This window comes from Ascochyta rabiei, chromosome 11 (genome assembly GCF_004011695.2).
Source record: "Ascochyta rabiei chromosome 11, complete sequence".
NCBI lineage: Eukaryota > Fungi > Ascomycota > Dothideomycetes > Pleosporales > Didymellaceae > Ascochyta > Ascochyta rabiei.
Window position 1 is genome coordinate 1,040,119 of NC_082415.1, and position 21,745 is coordinate 1,061,863.

Sequence of the window (21,745 nt, forward strand, 5' to 3'; positions counted from 1 at the left end):
CAGGGCAATAAGTGATTGAGAGGAGAGAAGAGAGCATAGATGAGAGGAGACGTGCTTTGAACAGCATGAACAAAGAACCATCATGGATATCCAAAGTCATCGAAGCCATCGAAAAGGTCTGTCACCACCTTCATCATGGGCTCGAAAAGGCTTACTTCATCGCCTGGCTCGCCACCAAAGATACGAAGTTGTTGGTTCTCCATCGCTTTCGCTCTCTCCTGCTCAAATTGAAGTCGGCTCTGCCATGCGAAATATGTTTGGTGCCAGTGGTCTGCGGATATATTTGCGATAGGTGCGTGTACCAGTGGATAGGAAGAAGCCAGAGTCGATTGCGAGGAGGTTGTATCGACCGAATTACTGCGGAAATGATGCATGTTTGGAATTGCGTTGCTGCTGTCCCGATGGCGAGGCCTACTCCTTGTTCGCTTTCTGTTGTGGCGTTTGCCCATTTTGTGAAGTGTTTTGTATTTTGAGTGTTTTGGAGATGCAAGAAGACAAAATGCGACAAAAGACAACGAAAAGTCGCCCCGCAGAGCGAAGACTCCTAATAGTGGGGTGATGGACAGGAGAGTGCCTTACCTTATATACGGGTAGATGCGGAAGACGCAATTACTTCACGATGCCAGATCATGCCTACAACAGTCAGGAGGCTGCAGTGACTCAGACACCAGAATGGTGCAAGACAGGAAATGCTGGCGTGACACCGGGGAGGGACCCGCAAATGATCCGTGACGGCGCGTGATTGGCCTGCTGATGGATGATGTGGCGAAGCCGATACCGCTCCCCCAGGGAGTCATGAACATCAACACCAGCCAACCCGTGGCTTTGAACAAACTTATTTTTCTTTCGACTCACAGCGATGACAATACTGCGTGTTTCGACAGAAGGGCGCATATACAAGACGATGACACAAGACGCCGGAGTTCTTCTTGGGTGGCCTTTAATCTTCTGGCACCTTCTATGACGCTGCACGGATCACGGACAGTGGAAGGAGGCGACCATCATAACCGGAACACGTCAAGTCAGGCTTCACCCCTTTGTCTACTGGGCTTCTACAGTATTCTGTGGTCATTATCGATTGTTTCAAGGTACTCAAGGGAAGAGACGGAATGCTGCCTAAGACCATAAAACGTTGTCAGGTTGTCGCATGGTACTCCCTAGTACCCAAGTGGGCTGTCAACCCAGCACAGTCCTGCCCATGTCGCATTTGGTTATCCAGGTGACCACCTCTGTCTACAGCTTGCCATGGTGGGAACATGTGATGCCTGCCGCCTGAAGATGGCTTTCGAGACCGCCAAACCATGATTTCTTCCCGGCAGTGAAGATCAACACCTCGAACAATCTGGGCTTGATGCCCGAGTCTATGTAAGGCTGCCGTTCAATTGACACGCTAGCAAGTGTCATCGCGTACGCGCGTGTGAGACTATTAGCATTGTCACATGGCTGCCTACTGGGCTTTGGAAACTCACATGTGTTCCTCTGTTGTTCGAAGCCTACAGCCTCTGACTGCCATACGTCATTCCACGAAGGCGGAGGTCGAGCGTGGTGTTTCGCCGACATTGCCTTATGTCGGCTCTCCACGATTTGCATCCGGACCCTAGTTTGGCAACGAGCGACCACTCACCTATCGCGGTTACAAGTCGACACGCGTAAGCTGGTTTATCATTAGCTTCGAAAAGCGTCATTCGTGTCAGAAACACCCGCTTTAGACTTGTAATCGCCGCTGTCACTACTCGGCTGGCACAATGGGGGCGGTGTTAAATACCGACATCCGCCAAAGGTGGCTGGTTAAGTATGAAAGGTGTTCTTTGTTATTGGTTTCCATAGTACTCTTCTCAACTCTTCTTGGGTCATCAGCTTTGATACTGACCGGTTCATAATGCCGTTCAGTTCAAGAGTAGTCCTGCTGGCTTTAGGTAATCGACTGCGCAGCACAAAGTATACATGCACTGGCTCATTTTTGTAATAGCAGCAACGACAGCTTCGGCACAGTATGGTCCTGGTGGTCAATACGGTCCGGGTGAATCCAACAGCAATGGCAACGGCAACAACAACTATGAAAGCTCGGGCAGCGGGCGAGGTGACCCGTCGCAGTCCTTCATTGATGGCCGACAGAAAATGCTCATCGCGCATGGCGTTCTAGCATCATTGGCATTTGTCCTCCTCTTTCCTACCGGGAGCATTCTTATTCGTCTGGGCTCATCTCGTGGCACATGGCTCATTCACGGCTTGTTTCAGCTCTTCGCATACCTTGTGTACACAGCGGCGGCTGGTATTGGCATTTGGCTGGCTGGTCAAGCACCTGCACAGGTCGGCCTTCTTCACAGCTATCATCCAAGCATCGGGCTGATCTTGTTCACGTTGTTATTTTTCCAGCCTATCATGGGCTATATCCACCATCTGAAGTACAAGAAGCACCAACGCCGTACGTTGTGGTCTTACGGGCATCTTTGGCTTGGACGAATTGCTATTACACTTGGAATGATCAACGGAGGACTTGGTCTTCTCCTTGCGTATGATGCACCTTTGGGATTCGCGCCCAGTCGAGGCCAGGTTATCGCATATGGTATCGTCGCTGGTATCATGTGGCTGCTTTGGGTTACCGCGGCCATTGTTGGGGAGCGGAGAAGGTCGAATGCTGGAACGAAGATCGATGGCGAGTCCTCTCCAGCCAGTTCGTTAGCTCCACACAAAGAGCGCTATGCGTAGGTGCCAACCGTGGGCAGTATAGAGTTTATATCATGCTGACTGTACGATGACAGACACCGCTACAACTGACCCTTTGGATATCCATGTATAGTATAAGCGATGATAGTTATCAGCCCTACGAGCAGTTGATTGAAATAAATATTCGTAATCACATCTGCGCTCTGACATCCTGGTCAGGTCATCATTGTGAAAATCACGGCTGCCGAACATGACGTAGATTTTCTTTCGACTCCCGCAAAATCTCACCCTGCACACTTGCAATTGATATCTTCAGATCAGGCACACAAAAAAGTGGAGAACTGAACGGTGTGTACTCTTATGCATGACTTTTCACACACAGCATGGAGAAGTGGGGGTATTGAGTCTTGGCTTCCTTTTTGGGTAGACATGCCCTCACACCAACACGATGAATGTTCTGACTGCGGTGCGTCAGGAGACATCCCAAGGCCACAAGGGTACTTTTTTTTCTTGTGCACTGAGTTCACCTCAATCTTCGGAAATCATTCATACTAAAAAGACAGTTCGGAATGCGGAAACCTAAGCTGTCCTTGCATGCGCCTGCTGAACATATAATCAGCTTCACGTCCAATGAGGGTCCGTCGGACTCGTTCCTGTGTGGACAGATTTCGTTCAGCAACGTACCGCTACAATGCGACATTCAAGTAACACTTGCAAGAGTCGGGCGACTGAAGCAAGGCAAAGACGTGAACGATAGGGCTGGCTCAAAAAAATTCATACGAGAGCTTGGTTTTATGGGATCGCAAAAAGAGCAGAAATGGGAACAATTCGACTATGACTCTGCAGAAAAACTGAGTGGGTGCTCGATCAGCCCACCACGAACAACGTCTGATACCAAACCCACCAAGTGCGACTTCAGATTACCGGTGCCTTCGTATCATCCTGCAACAGCGGCGCTTCCATCAGTAGAAATATCGTACGCCATCTTTGCAACATGCGATTTGCCAAACGGAAAGACCTTGCGGTGTAGACAAGATCTGGGCGTTATACGTAAGAATGGCAAACCTATACTTTTGGAACCATCTCGCAAAGTCTCGTTCCCAGAATCAACGCTTGTTGTCAGAGCCAGCTTCGACGCACCAATTATGGGCACCAAGAACATTGTCATCCCCACCACACTGCAACTGCACGGCCTAAGCCTCCCCAGCACCAGCTCTATGCGCACCAACGAGACACGCTGGCTTGTCCCCCGTGAGATAAAGTGGGAGTTCGAGGAAACTGCCGTCCTAATCACCGGCTTCCCAGACAGCACCGGTCACGTACCAATGTCGACAGCACAACGTGTACTGAAAAAACGAAGGCTAGCGGCAGGCGCAGAGAAGCTGAAGCTCAAATACCCGTTCATGCGCCCAGGAAACACATTTGTCCGCATGCTACAAGACGACAATGGGATGGAAATCCCTTTCCACATCAGCGCGCCCAAAACCACCCAACTGGGCGACAGCACCGCACTCTCCGTAGCAGGCAGCCACATTCTGCACACCGTGCTGTTGTCAGACCCGTCCGCGGATGCAGAGCTCCCGCAGAAGCGCTTCGCCGTCTACCTCGAGTACAAGCTGCACATGTGGCTGCGCATCGGTGAGGATATCTTCGACGAGGCGTCGGGAGATCTGGTGAACCGCAAAATGGACGAGATGGCCTACACGGTGCTCTGTCCGCTGACGATGCAGCACGCCGTGCCAGCTCAGCAGGGCGCCGGATTGGATGAGGCGCCGCTGCCAGTGGTTCCGCCGCGTTATGATGGCGTGTGGGAACTGCCTCCGCCGGGCTATACGACGTATGGCTGCGCCCTTCGCGGGCCTGTCAGGGAAGCTAGAGGCTCTCCACAGCCTTGAAGCTTCACTGGCATGAATGGTGGAAGTTAAACTTGATTTGATAGGCAGGTTTTCTTCTGAGGCACGTCCGCCACAGCACCACCTTTAGAGGTCATGCCAGCGACTGCGGATCACATGGCGCTGCAAGAGCAGCTTTCCTGGAACGATGGACGAAATGGCGAGTTGGTGTTATCATCGCTTCGTTTTCTGGTGTCTAGAAGCGAAGATGGTGTGCAGAGGGGACGGAGGAAGAGGCAACAGCGTGAAGATGAAGGGAAGTTAGTCGACACAGAGGACTTCGACAAACATGTTGTTCAGCTAATTTTATGGATGAAGAATAATGAAATAAGTCAAACATATAGCTTTATTGCAATATAGGCTAAATACACGTTCCGACATACCGAATGGAAACCCACAGTTCTTAGTTCAACGAGCACAGATCACATCCTCCCGCGCATGATCCTCACACTATGCTTTCCCTCCAACAGGTTTCAGTCCATACCAACCAATAACCGCCATTCCCAAGAACGCACTCAAACAACTGAACACTAGCGCCACAATGCCCCTTGCCGTGAACCCAGCTGGGAGCTCACCAGGACTCTTGGTCTCGCCCGTCAAGTCTAGCAAATCGATCGTGTTTCCCGCTGCGTTGCCAGCCGTGGGCACGTTACCTGCTTTGCACGCGTTCCAGTGGTCCTGCGGAATCTTGCCGGAGAGTTGAGACTGGATGGCGAGAGGCGCTTCGACAAGCGTGATGGCGAGTCCGGAAGCCATGTGCCACTCGAGATGACAGTGCTGTGGTGCATTAGCATCAACACTGCAATGAGTAGGAGGATCTGGGGGAACGTACGAAGAGCCAGATACCCGGGTTGTTGGACTGGAAACGCAGGACGATGTGTCCATTTGGCCTGACAAGTACCGTGTCTCTTCGCATCGGTGTCTGTGCAAAGTTTGTGTGTGTGCTGTTGTTTGCGTCGAAAGCGCCGGCTTCTTCTTCGGAGCGCGCGACGAGTTGGAACGCGTGGCCGTGGAGATGGAAAGGGTGCTTGCCGGGGTCATCGTTGTTGAGGATGATTTCCACGACCTGGTTCTGTGCAAGGACGAACGAGTTTGTGTTGTCTCCGTAGATGAGAGGGTTTGTTGCGTTGGCACCTGTAGAGAGTGTCGTGTATAACGTAGGAACCTTTGGAGCTACGTAGGTGATATCGTTGAAGAAGGCGTAATTGGCTCCATCGTTGAGGTTACCCATTTTCATATCCAGAGTGATCGACTGGTCGACATTGGAGTAGATAGCCTCCTTGTCGTACGGAACAAGTGAAAAGTCGTCAAATTGGGCGTCGAACGAGTCGATCAGCTTAGGTTCAGGTTTTGCCTTGCTGTCATCATACACGAGCCATCCTGTAACGTTGGGGTTCAAACCGTCAGGGACCACGTCGAAAAGATCCTGTGTAGTCATGATTAGAATTGCTGTGCGCCCAAACAAACGGTTGAAGAGCGTACCTCATCCATAGAGCCAACAAAAGCAAAGTTTGAACTCGTATCGTTTTTCGCAGTGACAAGAACACTGTACCTCTGAGCGGCGGCCACGTAGAGCATCTCGGCATCCGTAGGCTCCATGTAGATACCGTCGACTTCTATGACGCGCATAGTGTGGTCCTCAAACCAAACATATTGCGCGGCAAAAGCACCAATGTTTATCATGCGGAACATATAAGTCTTGCCAGGCTCGATCTTAACAGTGAGATTTTGCGTTTCGTTGACGAGTGCAGCCTGAGGTACAGGCTCCGCTCCAGATGGATTTGCGATGCTGATGAACCCTGACATCAGCTTGGGCATCGACTCGTGGTACCAGTCAGAGAAGGTGAGGACAACCTCCTCGTCATACTGGTCCTTGAAGGGATTCTCTGGATCGTGAACAATGAGTGGTCCTCGAAGTCCATCCGGGTACTGTCCGCGCACGTGACTGTGATACCAGTAAGTGCCAGGCTGATCCACTGTGAAGTTGTATGTGAAGGACGAGCCAGGAGGGATAGCGCATTGGTTGACGTCAACTGGGCCGTCCATGTGCGTTGAGCCATTCATGTACAGACCGTGGAAGTGCAGACTCGTGCTCTCATTGCCGAGAGAGTTGTTGACGTTGACGATGACTTGGTCGCCTTTGTTTGCAACGATAGGAGGAATCGGCCACTGTCCATTAATCCCAATGACTGGGCGGTCGTACTGGCCGTCTGGGTTTGCGTGTGTCCATGCTACATCGAAGTCGTATTTGACGGTAGCAGTCCGAGCTGCTGAGATGAGTAGGAGTACCGGGAGGAGGAAGCCTGCGAGAGAGATCGCCATGGTGAGAGAGTAACTCGAGACTGGAGATGTAGAACAGCGACCAGCGACTGACCCTGTCCTCAAGGCCAAAGCAGATTAGATGAAAGAGATAAGATGATGCCTCCACCTGTGACAAGAATCGGTAAGATCAGATAAGGCCGAAATACCGTCGAGAAGAGCCTTCCCTCGCTACACACGAGACCTTAGTCTGTCTGTCTAATCAGCGGGACCGCAGAATTATCAGATCATCTGCAAATCACTCCAGTTCCAGAGCAGCCGTGGAGTGGGGTTTCCTCGCGATTTGCGCACTGGGCTTGCTTGATCAAGATCGGACACTGCAACGGTCACACTACCATGGCCGTCGTCCAGTGTTCCAGCGAATGCCATTCGTTAACTGCACGACACTCCGTTGTAGCGTGGAAAAGGCGCGGTTTTATCGGCCCATCTGATAATCTGGACCTTGATCGCCCCAGGTTGAGGGTAAGCGAACGGCTTATTTGCACCTTAAAGCTGCGCTAGACGGGATAGACCAAGGCTTGATTGGATTTGGCGCTCTTGGCGTGTCCCCGATCGTGAAAGGCGTCTGCCAACGCTGCGGGGATTTGACTGTTCCGCGGTGTCTAAGGCTTCAGGCCTAACTTCAATTCGCTGCAGAAAATGTTCTGCTTAGCGAGGTCGGCGTCAATCGCGTTGGGCAGGACCGCGTGCGGAAGGTGCAACGGTTAGGTCATCCGAGGTCCTTTCTCGTCTCTCGCTCATCAGATTAGATTTCCTCTCCTTCAATTATTCTTTCCTTATCTGATCTTCCTCAGAGCAAAGTAAAAGAAAGCTTGTTGGTAGCATCAAGATGCCAAACGTCTTTGCTGTTCCAGGTACGCTAGCCAGACCCTTCTTTCATGATCGCGCTGAGGCAAGATTCATCATCCGAAGATTCATACTGACCTTGACGGCAGTCTTTTTCATCTGCTTCCGCGAATGCCTGGAATGCAGCATCATTGTCTCTGTGCTATTGGCTTTCTTGAAACAAACACTCGGCCCTGAGCACGATGCTGCAATTCGTAAGAGGCTCGTCCGTCAGGTCTGGGCCGGAGTAGGGCTGGGGGTGCTGATCTGCTTGATCATTTGTGCTGGCGTGATTGGAACATGTTTGTGCCTATTGCCAATCGGGTTGCGATTCAGCTGACAACGTTATAGTCTATACTGCAGGTCGCAACACATTCGATAAAGCCGAGAACATCTGGGAAGGCGTCTTCGCGCTGATTGCCAGTATCATCATCACCATCATGGGAGCTGCACTGCTCCGTGTCAGCAAGTTGCAAGACAAATGGCGCAACAAGATTCGCAAAGTACTGGCAGAAAATGACACAAGCAAGCCAGCGGGTGGCCGCTTTAAGGGATGGTCCGAAAAGTACGCCATGTTCATCCTGCCGTTCATTACCGTTCTTCGAGAAGGTATTGAGGCCGTGCTGTTCATCGCAGGCGTAGGTATTGGTCTTCCTGCGACGTCCATACCTCTTGCAGCCATCTGTGGTCTCGGTGCCGGAGCACTCATCGGCTACCTTATCTACAAGGGCGGCAATAAGACATCTCTCCAGATCTTCCTTGTCATCTCGACCTGCTTCTTGTACCTCGTAGCTGCAGGTCTGTTCTCCAAAGGAGTCTGGAACCTCGAGCAGAATGCCTGGGTCAAGATCGCAGGTGAGGGAGCTGCAGAAGCTGGTGCTGGGCCTGGTAGCTACGACATCAGGAAGAGCGTATGGCACGTCAACGTAAGTCTCCCGGTCCTGCATGTGCACTGAAGAAGCTGCTGACACAGCATTAGTTTGGCTCACCCCTTGAGAATGGCTCCGGTGGTTGGGGCATCTTCAACTCGCTCTTTGGCTGGCAAAACAGTGCCACCTACGGCTCTGTCATCTCGTACAACCTTTACTGGGTCGCCGTCATCGCGGGCTTCGTGTACCTAGGCTGGAAGGAACGCAAGGAGGTCGCTTTCGATGCTGCTGAGGATCTGAGCGAGACGTCCAGCGGCCACGCAGAACTTGCAGGAAAGAAGACCAGCGAAGAGGGGCATGTCGTGGCGTCGAACGTAAGGGAGATCGATGTCTAGGCGATCCAAGTGCTTGGACGAAGCGGTGAAACGATAGAGGAACGAGGCGCAAGCTCAGGCTTTGAAGACGCCTACACATCCTTGGTTACCGAGTGTCTGAAGCATATGAGTTCATTGTCAGGTGTTGGTTATCGTGTGCATATTGTCGTGTTCTATCTTTGCATCTTGCGCAGCCACTCAGCCCCGAAAGTGGATGAGCAGCACTAGCGCCGGAAATAGTGGATCCGTCGAAACATCACAAGATGCTAGGGGAGGGAGGCCTCGACGTCAATGCACCTCACAATCTCCAGAGCTCCACCGATTCGCCTCATCTCCGCACTTCAACGGCAGCGAACAAGACAATATGGGGCTTTGTAGCATGCAGCTAGATCCCAACGGTAGGAAGCAACGTTCTGCTACTTTTTCCCGACCCCCAAAAAGCGGTATTGTGAGCATAAGCTGAGATCGGTCAGCTCAGACACACGGCCCAGCTTAGTCGCCAATACGGGCGGCCAAGTCGTAAGCCGCAAGATGAGCTGTGGCTGTGATGAGAATTGTGCAATGTCAGGTTTATAAGACGAGGGTTTGCTGGTTTCGATTTGGCCCTTCCGTGTTTGACATTTCGCCATCGTCGCTATATCACTCTTCTCCACTTCCTTTTCAGTCGTTCTGTCAACCAACTCCACCGCACCAACTCACACCACCACAATCATGAAGTTCACACTCATTGCCGCGGCCCTCACCGCCACCACCGCAGCCGACTTTGTTGTCGTAACCGCTATCCCAACGCCCACCGACCTCTCTCAGCTCCTCAACGTACGTTTCTTCGCCTCAACGCCACTTATGTTTTTTGTACACCTTTTAACGTGCCACAGCTCAAGTCGTATGCCTCGTCTCTCGCCGGTTACGTAACAGCGGAACTGGCGTCCTTCACCGCAGGCGCAAACCCGAGCGCTATTTCAGAGAAAGCCAAGATCCAGAAGGAACTCGCCTCGTTCGCCGCCACGGCCTCGTACTCAATTCCCTCGGGTGTCACTGCGTTGACGGGCCTCGAAACGTTCACGACTGTGCCAGACTGGTACAGCGCCCTCCCCAGCGACGTCAAGAGCTACTACGACAAGAACAACGCCATTGTGGAGAGCATCTTGTTCCAGGCTGTGGGCGTCAACCAGACAGGTACCGCGAGTGGCAGTGCGGGCGCGACGAGGTCCGGGACTGGCGCCACGGCGAGCCAGACTGGCGCGGCCAACAAGGTCGCTGCCATGGGCGCAGGAATGGCAGCAGTGTTCCTGGGTGTTGTTGCTTTGTAGAGGGAGCTGAAAGGCGTAGCGTCAGTACAGACGGCCACCACAACGTGTAGCAGGCCAATTTCGATTGACGGGCTGCTTTCTGGACATTCATTTCTCAAGATACCTTGCACCTTTGTGCACTTGGATCGATCAAATCACAATGCCGTGTATTTCTACGATTTCTCGCTCAGTGCCTCCTCATCCCAATAGTAGCTCCACATATCCATCCTCTGAAAGTCATCAGCGTACCTTCTCCCCACAGTCTCGCCACCCGCTCCCGCGCACACAATCAGCGGCAGGAAATGCTCCGCCCCACCTCTGGGATGCATAGTATAGCTGTTAGGCCAATTCCTCCAGCCCTCAAACTTGGCCCCCCTGCTCTTGGCCTCCCCCGTCATAGCCGCATCGTTCACAGCATTGCTCCACTCCAGGTTCTTCTGCTTGAAGTCGGGCGTCGAGCTCGCACCGGAGAACATGAGACGCAGGTTGTGGAATGTAGCGAACCCGGAGCCGACGATGGCGATGTTCTGGGCGCGCAGCGCGGACAGGGCGCGGCCGATGGCGAAGGACTGCGAGGCAGATTCCGAGGCGAGGACGCTGAGTTGCACAATGGGGATGCGGGCCTTGGGGTCGATGAGCTTCATGGGGACGAAGACGCCGTGGTCCCATCCTGTTTTCCCGTCAGTTTCTGAAGGGGAGGTTTGTTTTTTTGGTTGTGTTGGGTGGAGCATGCTGCGTCGCAAAACGTACCGCGCTGCGCATCTTTTGCGCACTCGATGCCGGCTTCCTTCAGCGCCTTCTCCACCTCGTTCGCCACCTCTGGGCTGCCCGGGGCGTTGTGTGTGAACTTGTACGCCTCGTCGGGGAAGCCGTAGTAGTCGTACAGCAACTCGTGTCTTGGGCCGCTCGAGATGGTGACCTTGTCTGTGGACCAGTGCGCGGTGACGAGGACAATGGCCTTTGGCTGTTCAGACGTGCCCAGCTTGAGGATCTTGGGGACTCTGTTCTGCAGCGACTTTATGATTCCGGCGTGCGAGGGGTCGCCCAGGAGAGGCATGGGTCCGCCGCCGTGGGAGATGGACACTACAGGCGCGAGGCGGGTCATGTTGCCTGCGTACGAGGAAATGGGGAATTGCTGGATGCCTGCGAGAGGGTTGAAGGTTGTGTTCTCTGCGGATGCTGCTGAGGGTCGTTGTACGATGCCGAATGTTGCCAGTGAGAGAAACTTGCGACTCAAGTTCATGTTCCTGAATGCAGATCAAAGTCCGTCTTCAGCTGCTGTGGTCTTAAAAAGGAGGAAGACATGTTGGCTGCTGACAATTGCTATCTACCTCGAAACTGCGACGTGGTGCATGAAATTTAGTCAGGATGAATTACGAACGCGGAAACTCTCCGCAGCAGCGCTCGGATGTCATATCATCCGATCACATAAGCGCGCGACGCATGAATGTACTCCAGCAGCTTCTTCCTACTTGAAACTGCTTACGTGCCTCTCATTCCACAGAGAAATTGGTATAGCAACTCTCACCTACTCCAGCAACAACGCTCGAAAGCGTCTAGCAGAATGCTGGCAAGACTCGAGCAACCAAGAAGATCTGGAGACTCATGTCAGGCCACGGCTCTGCCCCACCATGCCAAGCAACCTCCAAAAGGTATCAGTGCTCACTCAGATAGTGAGCACCTGGACAGAACAGTACTTATTGCCATACCTGGTCAGAGGTGGACACTGCCACATGCCGATGGCTGAGAGTCATTTGCCAGCGTCTGACAACTCACAGGCACTATTAAGCTCACAGCACTTGCGTTATCTCATTCTCATTGCTCCTTGTGCTTGTGGCGGTGCTGCTAACTAATGTAGCGTAGCCGAGCGACTAAATAAGTACTTACTACTTACTACTAGATAAATTACCTCTTTGAGGTCTAGAGAAAAAATAGTGGTGGTGTAGGTGGCAGAAGGGTGTAGAGGGGAGGGAGGGGTAGGCAGATTGCTTCCTATACAACAGGAACCAAAGTCTCTCAGCCGCTCTGCTGGGCTTGGCTGCGCCATACACCACGTGACGCTCGGCAGAGTGTCGGATTAACGAGATAAACTCTGCGCACCTACCTCTGACCAATACCGAGAGGGAGCACACGCTTGTATCCAGAACTCCCCCAACTATGAGAGCAGCCGGACCTACTATCCAGCTGAGGGAACACCAAAAAAGAAAAGATCTACAGCCCTCCGCAAGGCGGAGTCACAACGTGCGCGCATCTCGGCGACTAGTACCCAACCACCAATGAGCAGCCGGCGGCAAGATACTGCGGATGACGGACGCCTCACACTCCCCCAGCTTCCCACTCACAAGGCACACTCAGCGCTTTGGAAAAAGCCAAGCCAAGCCGACTACAGCCAAGCCGGCTACAGCCAAGCCAACAGCAGCTATGGTAGGTGATACGCGGCACGCGGCAGGAGGTAATTCAGCACTATACACCAATCCATCAGCATCCTGGAAAACGACGTTACACACCAAAGTTCAGCAACTTCTCTTGCTTGTAAAGAGCAGCACCCATTTACGCTGAAGTGAAGGCCTCCAGCAAAATATCAAGTGCTGCTTGAGGGGCTATCGCTGAGAAGATAAAGGTAGCTGAGGCTTTTTTTTTCTGCAAATGCGAAGGTAGGCATACTACACGGCAAGAAACCCTGTCGCTTGAGGCTCGTGGGCTGCAGGAACGGGCGACGAGTGGAGTCGTGGCTGACCGGTCAGGGTACCAAGGAGCTAGGGAGCTTGCCGCCGACGAGTTGTTTCTACAAACATGTTAGCAAGGTCAGATTCGAGCTGGAGGCCTGATGGATTCATTTGCCAACACGAGGGCTATGGGTCTATGTATAGAGGAGAGGTCTGACTTTGTGTGTGTATATAGTATGCGTCTAGGTAGGTGGTAGACTACAAACCACAGATTCCCAATTTCTGCACGCAGCTTTTCTAGCTTCACCACGACTTGATTGCAACTTCCAGTTCAGGCCCTTCGACATGAAGCTCACTTCCTTCCTCATCCCGGCCCTTGCTTCCATCGCGGCGGCAGCGCCTGACTTCGCCATAGGCACCCAACTCACGGTGACGGCAAAAGATGGCGCGCAACTCGCCTCCATAACATCTGCCTACGTCAAGGCTATGCAGTCGTGGCAAGCCTCCGTGACCGCCAAGCCAGAATGGACATCCGCCTACTCGGCTTTGGTCGATTTTCAGGAGACAGGCAAGAACGTTCCCGAGGGTGTCACGGCGACAGACGTGATTTTGACATACGCTACCACACCGGATTGGTATGTCTCGCATGGAGACGCTTACGCAGGAGACTGCCTTACTGACACATGCTAGGTACAACGCCATGCCCACAGATTTGAAGAATTACGTCGAAAAGAACCGCCAGGAGCAAGACGCGATTCGCGAAAGCATCTTGGCGTCGGTGAAGGGGGATGCAGCGACCGCTAGAAGTCTGGGAATCTACTTGAGCGGAGCCATGGCAGCGCTCGTGGCAGGTGTGGCCATCGGGCTGTAAAGGGCGAGATTTCTGATACGATTTGACATGATCTGTGGCAGGTGTTTGGGATGATTGATACCCTACTTTGGCTGTTTGCTGTAGTTGAATTTAGAGACTTTCCTCAATGGTGTTCGCTTCTGGTAGAGTATGTAGTTGATCGTATCTTCATTTGCAGTGGCTTCCAATCAGTGACGCCATGCTGGTATAGTTTGTATGTCCACAAGTCCGACCTGATAGTGCGCCGCCCAATGCAGTGTAGTTTATCGATATGCAAAACATTACGCTCCTTCGTGCTTGTTGATGCTCCCACCTCATAGTTGACATGCCCAAAGTACAGGTCATACTCTGCATCCACAAAGTCAAGCATCATGAGTCGTCTATTGGCTCTTTCCCATCCTCTCCTCGTAGGCCTGCCACCCGGCTTGTCTGTATCGTTGCGCTTCGGCCTTGCGGTCAGAAGCACGAACGATGCCGCGGCCAACAATGATGATGTCGCAGCCCGACTCGAAGATGAGTTTCCGTGGCGTGTTGTACTGTTGACCAAGGCTGTCTCCAAGCTTCGCGCCTTCCTGGCCTGGCGGCGGCAGTTGGCAGCCAGGCGTCATGGTGATGAAGTTATCCTCTGGCTGGGTGTTCAAGCTTCGCTGCGCGATAAAGCCCATGACAAAGTCTCTGTGAGAGCGCGCAATGTCAACGCTAGCCTGTCGGTACTCTGGGGTCATGAGATGTCCAGCGGAGCTCATCTCGGCGAGCAGGAGGAGCGAGCGCAGAAACGGCGGTTCGCCCAGGCGGACCAGCTGCTTGACGGTATCGAGGTCGAGTGTCTCGCCCAAGGCATTGAGTGCCTCTGGTCTCGGCGAGATGCTCTCGGTGCGTGTAGAGATGGTAGTGCTGACGCTAACGACGCTCTGCTTCCTGTCCGTGGGCTTGATACTGAGGCGCCTCTCGCCGTCGTCCATGAGCATGGGCGACTCGAGAGCGCCGTCCATGGGTGGGACCTCGTCATTCTCGTCGTCGTCGTCGTCGTCGTCGTCGTCGTCGTCGTCTGCGCCGTTCAGCTTGGCGCGATAAGCGGCGGAGATCTCGGTGTGCACGCCCGTATTGTACTTTGCGATGGTGGATTCGGCGGCCTTTTCGAGTGCGGTGACGATGGCGGGACCGGGGATGATATGGGCGTTGGTGATCTCAGCCCAGAGCGCGATGCGGTGGTGGCCTGAGGTGTATTGTTTCTGCACGGTTTCTGCCCAAGATTGGTTAGAGAGGTTCAGGCTTGTCCAGCAGTAGCTCTGTGGATATGCTCTGTAAGGGAAGAGACATACCACCAATATCGGCAAACTTGCGGTCCTCGAAGATGAGGAAGGACTTCCTCTTGGCGATTTCCCTTAGCGCGGCGGCCGTCCGGTCGGTCCAGTCGGTGACGATGTCGCAGTGGGTCTTGAGCAGGCAGATCGAGTCACCCACGTCTTCGGCGAGCTGCATCAGTTCGGCAGAAGTCTCGACGTCGGCCGACAAGCACAGATTTGTCTGCTTGATGGACATCAGTCGCAGCAGATACGAAGCCAGAGGCCCGGTGGTGGGGAGTCCGGCGCGCGCTCCGTATGTGCTGGTGAGGGTGGGGTGAGCTGCCATTGTGTGTGGTGTGGTGTGGTGTGGTGCGTGGTGTGATGTGTGGGGTGATGTGTGATGTGGGATGTGTGCGTGGAGAGTACAGGCGAGGGAACAGGACGGTAGGTTCACTCTTGCCAGATTGCCAGGTGGCAGTCGACGGTCGGTCGTCGTCCGATGTTTATTGTCCCAGGGATCAAGGAAACAGAGCAACAGAGCGATGGTTTCTGTCCAGCGGTGGCAGGTGACACGCACGGCAGATAATTTGCTAGTTGACGTGCGCACTCCAAGGATGTTACACGACCGGGACCCTGGCGGGGATCAGAGGGGCACAGGGAAGAGCGGACGAGGACGAGACCACAGGATCGCCAGTCGCGACTCTGGTTGGGGATTCAGGCAGGAAGGGAAAGGAGGAGCAGAGCAGCGATTGTCTCTTGCATGTAGGGAGCGATGGAGCGGCTGAAGAGCTGAAGAGCTGAAGAGCTGATGAGCTGATGAGCTGATGAGCTGGGTATAGCTTCCAGAAAGACTGAGGCACGGAAAATTGCCGCGAGGCCGCTTGTGCCTGGTGGGCGTCGTACATAGTCGCGGACGCGGGCGTGCTGGCGGGCCGTAGATCGCTGGCTGTCTGAGATGCATGCACGCTCCCAGCACCCAATCTCCGCCAATAGAGCCCTGCCGCCAATGCGCGACACCCTCCGTCCCACCCTCCGTCCCACCCTCCGTCCAATCTGCTCTCTTTTCCCTCTTTTCCACCCCGGCTGTGGTCCACCATGTGCACCGCGGCTGATTCAGCCGCAAAGGCACCCACCGTCTGTCTCTCGGCCAAATAACGCCGCCAGCAGCGGACGTTGCTGGACATGGCCAGTCCGCTCTCACCGAGCTCAGCTGCCTCCTCCACATGACTTCTCCAGTTGTCAGCTAAACTCTACTCTGCCCTGCATTTTCATTCTAGTAAAGGTCCGACTCTGCAGAGACCCAGACCCACGTATCGGCGATACCCATCTCCTCCGCACTATCGTCTCCTGCAAAAGTAGACTCCCATGGCCAGTGCAACGTGGAGGAGAAGGAGAGGCTGGGCAAGTCCGGCGTCCGAGGTCTTCTTGGCTTTGCACCAATCAGCGGACGCCTTCTCTCTCTGTCTCTCTCTCTGTCATTTGCAACAGCATCCGTGCGCCCGCGCTCGTTATATACATTGATAGGCGTTTCTGCACAAGACCCACCGCACTGGCCACGGCACTCTTCTTTTGCAGGAGACCATAGTACACGACTCATCGCCCACTTTGGCCTCATTGCGATGCTGCTGTGCTGCATAGTCATGGCGCCACAATAGTGCCGCGAGGCAAGCTGCAGCCTTTCCCCAAATTAACACCTTCCTTTGTCTTGCCAGGTGCTATCAGTCCCTCCTGGAAGATTCTGTCCGGTCCTGAAGGAAGGATGTGTTGGTCTGGAGAAGGATGCAAAGCCTTCTGCAGAAGCCTGCCCATTCGTTATGAAGAAATTCATGCGAGTTCCAGTCGTCGTACCACTTCAATACATGTCGCTGACACCGACATTGCACCTGAGGTCAAAGTCAACGTGCAGATCGGTTCCGCTGAACTGGGGTCGGTGGGTACGGACCGCAGTCGGTTAACATGCCGTTGCCGCCTGCTGATCTCCTCGACGAGACATCTGCAAGTCAATCGAACGTTGGCCGGCTGGCTAATAGCACCGACACTGCTGATGTGAGCTCCAGTCTCACTCCGGCTCGCTTGCTTCACGAGTCCCATCGCCGCTGGAAGACAGAATACGGTCCGTTTGTTTCATTTCACATTACCGTTCGGCCCTTGTTCTTGCACCGGCGCCATGCCTTTCTCTCGTTCTCGACACCTTGCGAGACACGTCTCTAACACTGAAAACATGGAGCGCATTTGTGCGGACCGGACCAGACCAGTCTGGCCGAATACCTGCTGACGATAATCATTTGCCCGGGTAGCACGTAACGTGTCTCGAGCAGCTGTGAAGGGCGATACTCCTGCTAGAAGTTTTGGCACCTACAATGCTTGTAGCTGTCAGTCACGCCTCACCTCTAGGAAAGAAGCAACGCAAGGCATGACAACGGTAGCTGTCCGCTGTCGCGCTTCGACACATATCGAAGAGAGCCAGACGCACTTCCATGCTTAGCAAGGAGCTTCGGAGTTCTTCAGTCAGTTACAACAGAACTTTTTCAGAACACAAGTAGCTCTCACGACTCCATGTTGCTGGCGGCGGCAATGGGTAAGTACCTCAATCTGCATGAAGTGTCAACAGACGGCTCGGTGCTGTTGATTTCAGCCAACAAGCCTGCAAGTCATTTCGCAATCCGCAGTCACCTAGTCTTCCTGCTGCCTGAATGCGTCTTCTTATGATCAGCTGCCGACCTCACCTTCACTTCAAGATGGTTTGCCAACAAGCCGTCACTTTTCTTTGTCTCATCTTCTTCTTCAGAGCCACAAAGCCATTCCTTCGTACTCTACATTTCCAGACTTCCATCACTCCGCAACACGGTTTCAACACCCGCAAGACACTGATAACGATAAAATGCCTCCCAAGAAAGACACGTCTGCTGACAGCGGTATCGCTGGATACGACCTTAGGGAGACAAAGCTTCTCGCCGCTGCCTTTCTCTCCTCTACCGGCCCTGACAAGGTCCGTCTACACCCTCTCCCAAAGCTTAGCTGGTACGTTACTCTGAAGGCCTCCACTGACCGTCCGCAGTACAACTATCCTCTCTTCGCCCAGCTTAGCGGCTTCACCGAAGGCACGCTCAAGAAGTTCTGGCCACCCGTGAAGAAGAAGGGCATCGAGAACCACGAGAACTTCGGCACTTTCCTCATGGGCGGTTCTGCTGCTCCTGCGACTGCCCCCAAGGCCGCCGCTGGCAAGAAGCGCAAGGCTGCTGACGCCGACGCCGCTGACGTGGACGACAGCAAGGCCTCTGGCAAGCCTATGAAGGCCCCTGCGAAGGGAAACGGCCGTGGCAAGAAGGTGAAGACTGAGGAGCCGCTCGAGGAACCTGTCAACGAGGACTCTGCCGATGGTGGAGATGGTCTGGGTGAGTTTGTTTTCAGAAAGAATGTCGTGGACTGGTTAGAAAGTACTGACAGGTTTACAGAAGTGGCCTAGATGTCATAGCGCTTTGATTGCCTCATCTGTGACACCCCATGGATGGCCAATTGGGGCGTGGGATCGACTGCTGCGGCATTACATACGGGTGTATTCTTACTTCGTCATGTCCGCTACTGTCTTCGACATTGCAAATCATCGCCACACACTCAGTGCCAGCTTCGTCTACGTGCACTTCACACCAAGGGACGGTCCTAGAGACGAAGACAATATGAGCTGGTGTCTCGTAGGTTTGGAGAATCTTGTGTACACGTACTCGTTCCGTACACAACCATCAATGAACGACTGAACCCCCCTTGCTATTGAAGTCAATGATCTTGCAACGCTTGGAGACATGCACAATCTGACGTCTACAATTGTTACGGCAACCAGTACATACACGCTCAACATGCAGAATAGCGCAGTTCAAAGTATCTCGCACTTGACTTCTGCATTGACCCCGCAGCCATCTTCCATCTACCTATTAATACTCAAACTCCGTTTTGCCTAGTTGTGTCCACAAATACTTCTGTTCTTGCTCTCGCAGCACTATCCTCTCCGTGCGATCAGTCAGCTTCATCAAACCTGTTAATAGTTGTTCTCTTCTCTACTCTATCTACCTATTAATATTTACACTATACCTTGCCTAGTTGTGTCCTTATAAATACTCTGTTCTTGCTCTTACAGCACTATCCTCTCCGTGCGATCAGCCATGCTCCATCAAACCCGTCAACGGTCATCCTCCGCTCTACTCCATATACTCGATCGCAACTCTTAAATCCACGTGAAAATCTTGATAATATTCTTCGGGTGGCTGTAAAGCCAAACGCATGTGAATTTGCAGTTTCTTGTGTCGCTACGGAACAAAACCGTGAAAGATGTACCGGTTCAGAGCCAGGTAAAGTACACTGGCAGGAGAATATGAGAAACACAGGGCAAAGTTTGTTACGGATGAGTAGAGCTACACTCAAGGAATACACTGCTTTGCATCCACTACCACAGAGTACATAACCAACTAAGCCAGTGATATGCCAGTCCACGCTCTCCCCTCTTCAAAAACCAACCTCGTCTTCTCGCTCCCATCAAGATTGCACCTGCATATGGAGCCTCCCAGATCAGCAACATACACATGCTGGTTCTGCGCATCGATCTTGAGTCCTATCGCCTCGTGAAACTTCCTCGCTAAGATCTGGTGCTTAAGCAAAGGGGTATAATCTTCGTTCACGGCTTGTCCATGTTTGTCAAGTGGGAGCTTATTGAGCGTATTTCCGAACGGCATTTCTCCTCTGTCTGTCCAGTAGAGGCTGGACGATTCTTCATGAAAATCCAGGTCAACTGGTTCAGCAAGGCCTTCTAGAAGGCAGACCTTGTCTGTCCTGTTGGTGGCAGTCTCTCCGGGCGGCGTGGCTATGTTAGCACTAAAGATGCGTCCCTGCCATCCCTTCGCCGCGCCTTTCTGTGTCCAAAACAACTTTCCGAGACGGTGCGACAAAGTGATACCCACACACCATCTTGTGGCGTCGCGCTGGTCTTCTTTCTTGTCCTTATCTCCCGTCTCGATGATTTTTTCCAGGTTGCTGCCGTCCAGGTTGCAACGCCAGATACCGAGGCCTTCGCGATCGGCTATGTACAGTTTCTTGTCGACCTCATCAAGCGCTATCTGCTTGGGTGTGTTCATCGTCCCTTTGGAGACGATAGGCCTGAGACTGGTGCCGTCCAAACGCGCGGAGTACACCATACCGTCATCCTGCCCGGGGAACCCCATACAAGTCCAGAACATCATTCCTTCTTCCTTCAGCACAACGATCCCATCTGGCAAGTACTGATTCTCGAATATCGTCCGTTGAAACTGGCCAGCAGCGGAATACTCCAATACTTTACCGGTCTCAAGGTTATCGACCTGTCCGGACAGACCGTTCTCGCAAACGAAGAGCCGGGGCCCTGTGACTGCAGCCTGTTTCGGAGGGTAGAATCCGCCGTCTCTACTCTTGAGTCCTAACTTCCCCTTGTCAATGAACTCTCTTTTTAAAAACTCGATGGTGTGCTCCATCGGGAGCTTGCGCTCCTGCGCATAATGCTGCTCGATCTTCACAACGGTATCAAGTCCGACAACTGCAGAAGGCCATCAGTCTCCAACGAATCATCCAGAAGAATTCAACTCACGATCCATCGCCACAAAAGGCCGCAATCCTGGCATCACAACCGTTTCAAAAAAAATGTCATCAGCTGTCTTCGGATCCGCCACTCCCTCTGAAACAACCTGCACCATTTCCCGCTTAATTGCAGCCCACACTCTGTTTTGGATAAACCCGGTAGATTCCTTCTTCACGAAGAATGGCTTGAGTCCGACATCCTCCATGCGCTGTGCCAAATACGCGAATAACTCGCTGTCCGTGGTCCCGCTGGTCATAAGTTCGACGGCGCGCACATACGGGGGCATGTAGTAGTGCGTATTCAGCGCGCGACATTTCGTCGCAGAATCTAGGTGGCCCACGACAAGGGAGGACCGATACGAAGAAGAATTGGTCGCCAGGATGCTATCCCGCGCGACGAGTTTCTCCAGCCTGGCGAAGACCTCTTGCTTGATGTGCAGGACTTCCGGCACACATTCGATTACATGCCACGCATTGCACACTGCAGAATCCAGGACGGTATGAGAAATGAGCTGTCCGATCGGTCTCGAGGCGTCTCGTCGGTATGCGGCTTTGTTCTCGTGGAAGTAGAGCTCGGCGTCGCTGCGCTGTTTCTCGTCCGGATCGTACAAGTGCACTGTATACCCACCAGCCGCCCAGCAACATGCTGCACCCGTCAACATGGCTTTTGAGTACTGAAAGTGCAAACTTACCGATGCGACGGCCCAGGACGCCTGCACCTATTACCGCCACAGGCCGGTTTGCGTGGTCAGAGGGCGCGACCCACGAATCCGGTGTACCCATATTCCAATAGTGAACGATTCAAACACGAAATCAAAACAACAATCAATGCTATTCATTTGCACATGAACGAGAATGATGTGTGCAGTGTTATATAGTCACATAGTGAGTCATCAAGACATGCTGTAGTTTCGCAGTATCATCCCAAAAAATCTCATCCCCGTTCACGCCGTGCACTCCAGCTGCTCGATACGACATATCGGAGAAGATAGCAAAGCCCGCTTTTGGAGGCTGCAAGCTGCGCCTGCGCCTACCCATCTCGTACCCAAGACAAGCGCGAGTACGAAACCCGCTGCACCACAACAGGCCAGGCCCCCCCAAAACCCAGGA

The 21,745-nt window shown here is 53.1% G+C and overlaps 11 protein-coding genes across 13 annotated transcripts, besides 8 other annotated features; 7 read left to right on the forward strand and 4 right to left on the reverse strand.

The window, feature by feature from the left end:
• Positions 1–65: 65 nt before the first annotated feature.
• EKO05_0006919 (uncharacterized protein) lies at positions 66–473 on the forward strand (the record flags this gene model as incomplete). Its single annotated transcript, XM_059636910.1, has 1 exon — positions 66–473. The coding sequence occupies one exon, from the start codon at positions 66–68 to the stop codon at positions 471–473; it is 408 nt and encodes a 135-aa protein (XP_059492893.1).
• Positions 474–1,879: 1,406 nt separating this feature from the next.
• EKO05_0006920 (uncharacterized protein) lies at positions 1,880–2,778 on the forward strand (the record flags this gene model as incomplete). Its single annotated transcript, XM_038940676.2, has 3 exons — positions 1,880–1,916; positions 1,970–2,705; positions 2,763–2,778. The coding sequence occupies 3 exons, from the start codon at positions 1,880–1,882 to the stop codon at positions 2,776–2,778; spliced, it is 789 nt and encodes a 262-aa protein (XP_038797448.2).
• A 458-nt stretch (positions 2,779–3,236) lies between these two features.
• EKO05_0006921 (uncharacterized protein) lies at positions 3,237–4,562 on the forward strand (the record flags this gene model as incomplete). Its single annotated transcript, XM_038946258.1, has 1 exon — positions 3,237–4,562. The coding sequence occupies one exon, from the start codon at positions 3,237–3,239 to the stop codon at positions 4,560–4,562; it is 1,326 nt and encodes a 441-aa protein (XP_038797449.1).
• Positions 4,563–5,009: 447 nt separating this feature from the next.
• EKO05_0006922 (uncharacterized protein) lies at positions 5,010–6,881 on the reverse strand (the record flags this gene model as incomplete). The annotated part of the gene is made up of 3 exons (XM_038940670.1): positions 5,010–5,336; positions 5,392–5,985; positions 6,042–6,881. The coding sequence occupies 3 exons, from the start codon at positions 6,879–6,881 to the stop codon at positions 5,010–5,012; spliced, it is 1,761 nt and encodes a 586-aa protein (XP_038797450.1).
• Positions 6,882–7,707: 826 nt separating this feature from the next.
• Positions 7,708–8,967, forward strand: EKO05_0006923 (high-affinity iron permease; the record flags this gene model as incomplete). The annotated part of the gene is made up of 4 exons (XM_038940814.1): positions 7,708–7,732; positions 7,814–8,005; positions 8,055–8,629; positions 8,683–8,967. 4 exons carry the CDS (start codon positions 7,708–7,710, stop codon positions 8,965–8,967), a joined length of 1,077 nt encoding a protein of 358 aa, XP_038797451.1.
• Positions 8,968–9,657: 690 nt separating this feature from the next.
• Positions 9,658–10,256, forward strand: EKO05_0006924 (uncharacterized protein; the record flags this gene model as incomplete). Its single annotated transcript, XM_038940668.1, has 2 exons — positions 9,658–9,762; positions 9,822–10,256. 2 exons carry the CDS (start codon positions 9,658–9,660, stop codon positions 10,254–10,256), a joined length of 540 nt encoding a protein of 179 aa, XP_038797452.1.
• Positions 10,257–10,408: 152 nt separating this feature from the next.
• Positions 10,409–11,478, reverse strand: EKO05_0006925 (uncharacterized protein; the record flags this gene model as incomplete). Its single annotated transcript, XM_038940696.1, has 2 exons — positions 10,409–10,905; positions 10,986–11,478. The coding sequence occupies 2 exons, from the start codon at positions 11,476–11,478 to the stop codon at positions 10,409–10,411; spliced, it is 990 nt and encodes a 329-aa protein (XP_038797453.1).
• Positions 11,479–11,845: 367 nt separating this feature from the next.
• Positions 11,846–11,987: a dispersed repeat.
• A 614-nt stretch (positions 11,988–12,601) lies between these two features.
• Positions 12,602–12,648: a tandem repeat.
• A 598-nt stretch (positions 12,649–13,246) lies between these two features.
• EKO05_0006926 (uncharacterized protein) lies at positions 13,247–13,772 on the forward strand (the record flags this gene model as incomplete). Its single annotated transcript, XM_038940645.1, has 2 exons — positions 13,247–13,536; positions 13,592–13,772. 2 exons carry the CDS (start codon positions 13,247–13,249, stop codon positions 13,770–13,772), a joined length of 471 nt encoding a protein of 156 aa, XP_038797454.1.
• Positions 13,773–14,131: 359 nt separating this feature from the next.
• On the reverse strand, positions 14,132–15,383 carry EKO05_0006927 (orotidine 5'-phosphate decarboxylase; the record flags this gene model as incomplete). Its single annotated transcript, XM_038940869.1, has 2 exons — positions 14,132–14,994; positions 15,074–15,383. 2 exons carry the CDS (start codon positions 15,381–15,383, stop codon positions 14,132–14,134), a joined length of 1,173 nt encoding a protein of 390 aa, XP_038797455.1.
• Positions 14,763–14,800: a tandem repeat.
• Positions 15,355–15,455: a tandem repeat.
• A 362-nt stretch (positions 15,456–15,817) lies between these two features.
• Positions 15,818–15,869: a tandem repeat.
• Positions 15,870–16,053: 184 nt separating this feature from the next.
• Positions 16,054–16,087: a tandem repeat.
• Positions 16,088–16,374: 287 nt separating this feature from the next.
• Positions 16,375–16,624: a dispersed repeat.
• Positions 16,491–16,514: a tandem repeat.
• A 1,294-nt stretch (positions 16,625–17,918) lies between the features above and the next one.
• EKO05_0006928 (uncharacterized protein) lies at positions 17,919–18,503 on the forward strand (the record flags this gene model as incomplete). 2 transcript variants are annotated; one of them, XM_038940682.1, is made up of 3 exons in its annotated part: positions 17,919–18,026; positions 18,096–18,432; positions 18,493–18,503. In XM_038940682.1, 3 exons carry the CDS (start codon positions 17,919–17,921, stop codon positions 18,501–18,503), a joined length of 456 nt encoding a protein of 151 aa, XP_038797456.1. The 2 variants fall into 2 exon arrangements, with proteins under 2 accessions (XP_038797456.1, XP_059492894.1); XM_059636911.1 differs by having other exon boundaries at positions 17,919–18,432.
• A 994-nt stretch (positions 18,504–19,497) lies between these two features.
• EKO05_0006929 (3-hydroxyacyl-CoA dehydrogenase-like protein lam1) lies at positions 19,498–21,418 on the reverse strand (the record flags this gene model as incomplete). 2 transcript variants are annotated; one of them, XM_059636912.1, is made up of 3 exons in its annotated part: positions 19,498–20,594; positions 20,646–21,281; positions 21,328–21,418. In XM_059636912.1, the coding sequence occupies 3 exons, from the start codon at positions 21,416–21,418 to the stop codon at positions 19,498–19,500; spliced, it is 1,824 nt and encodes a 607-aa protein (XP_059492895.1). The 2 variants fall into 2 exon arrangements, with proteins under 2 accessions (XP_059492895.1, XP_038797457.1); XM_038940720.2 differs by having other exon boundaries at positions 20,646–21,418.
• Positions 21,419–21,745: the final 327 nt, after the last annotated feature.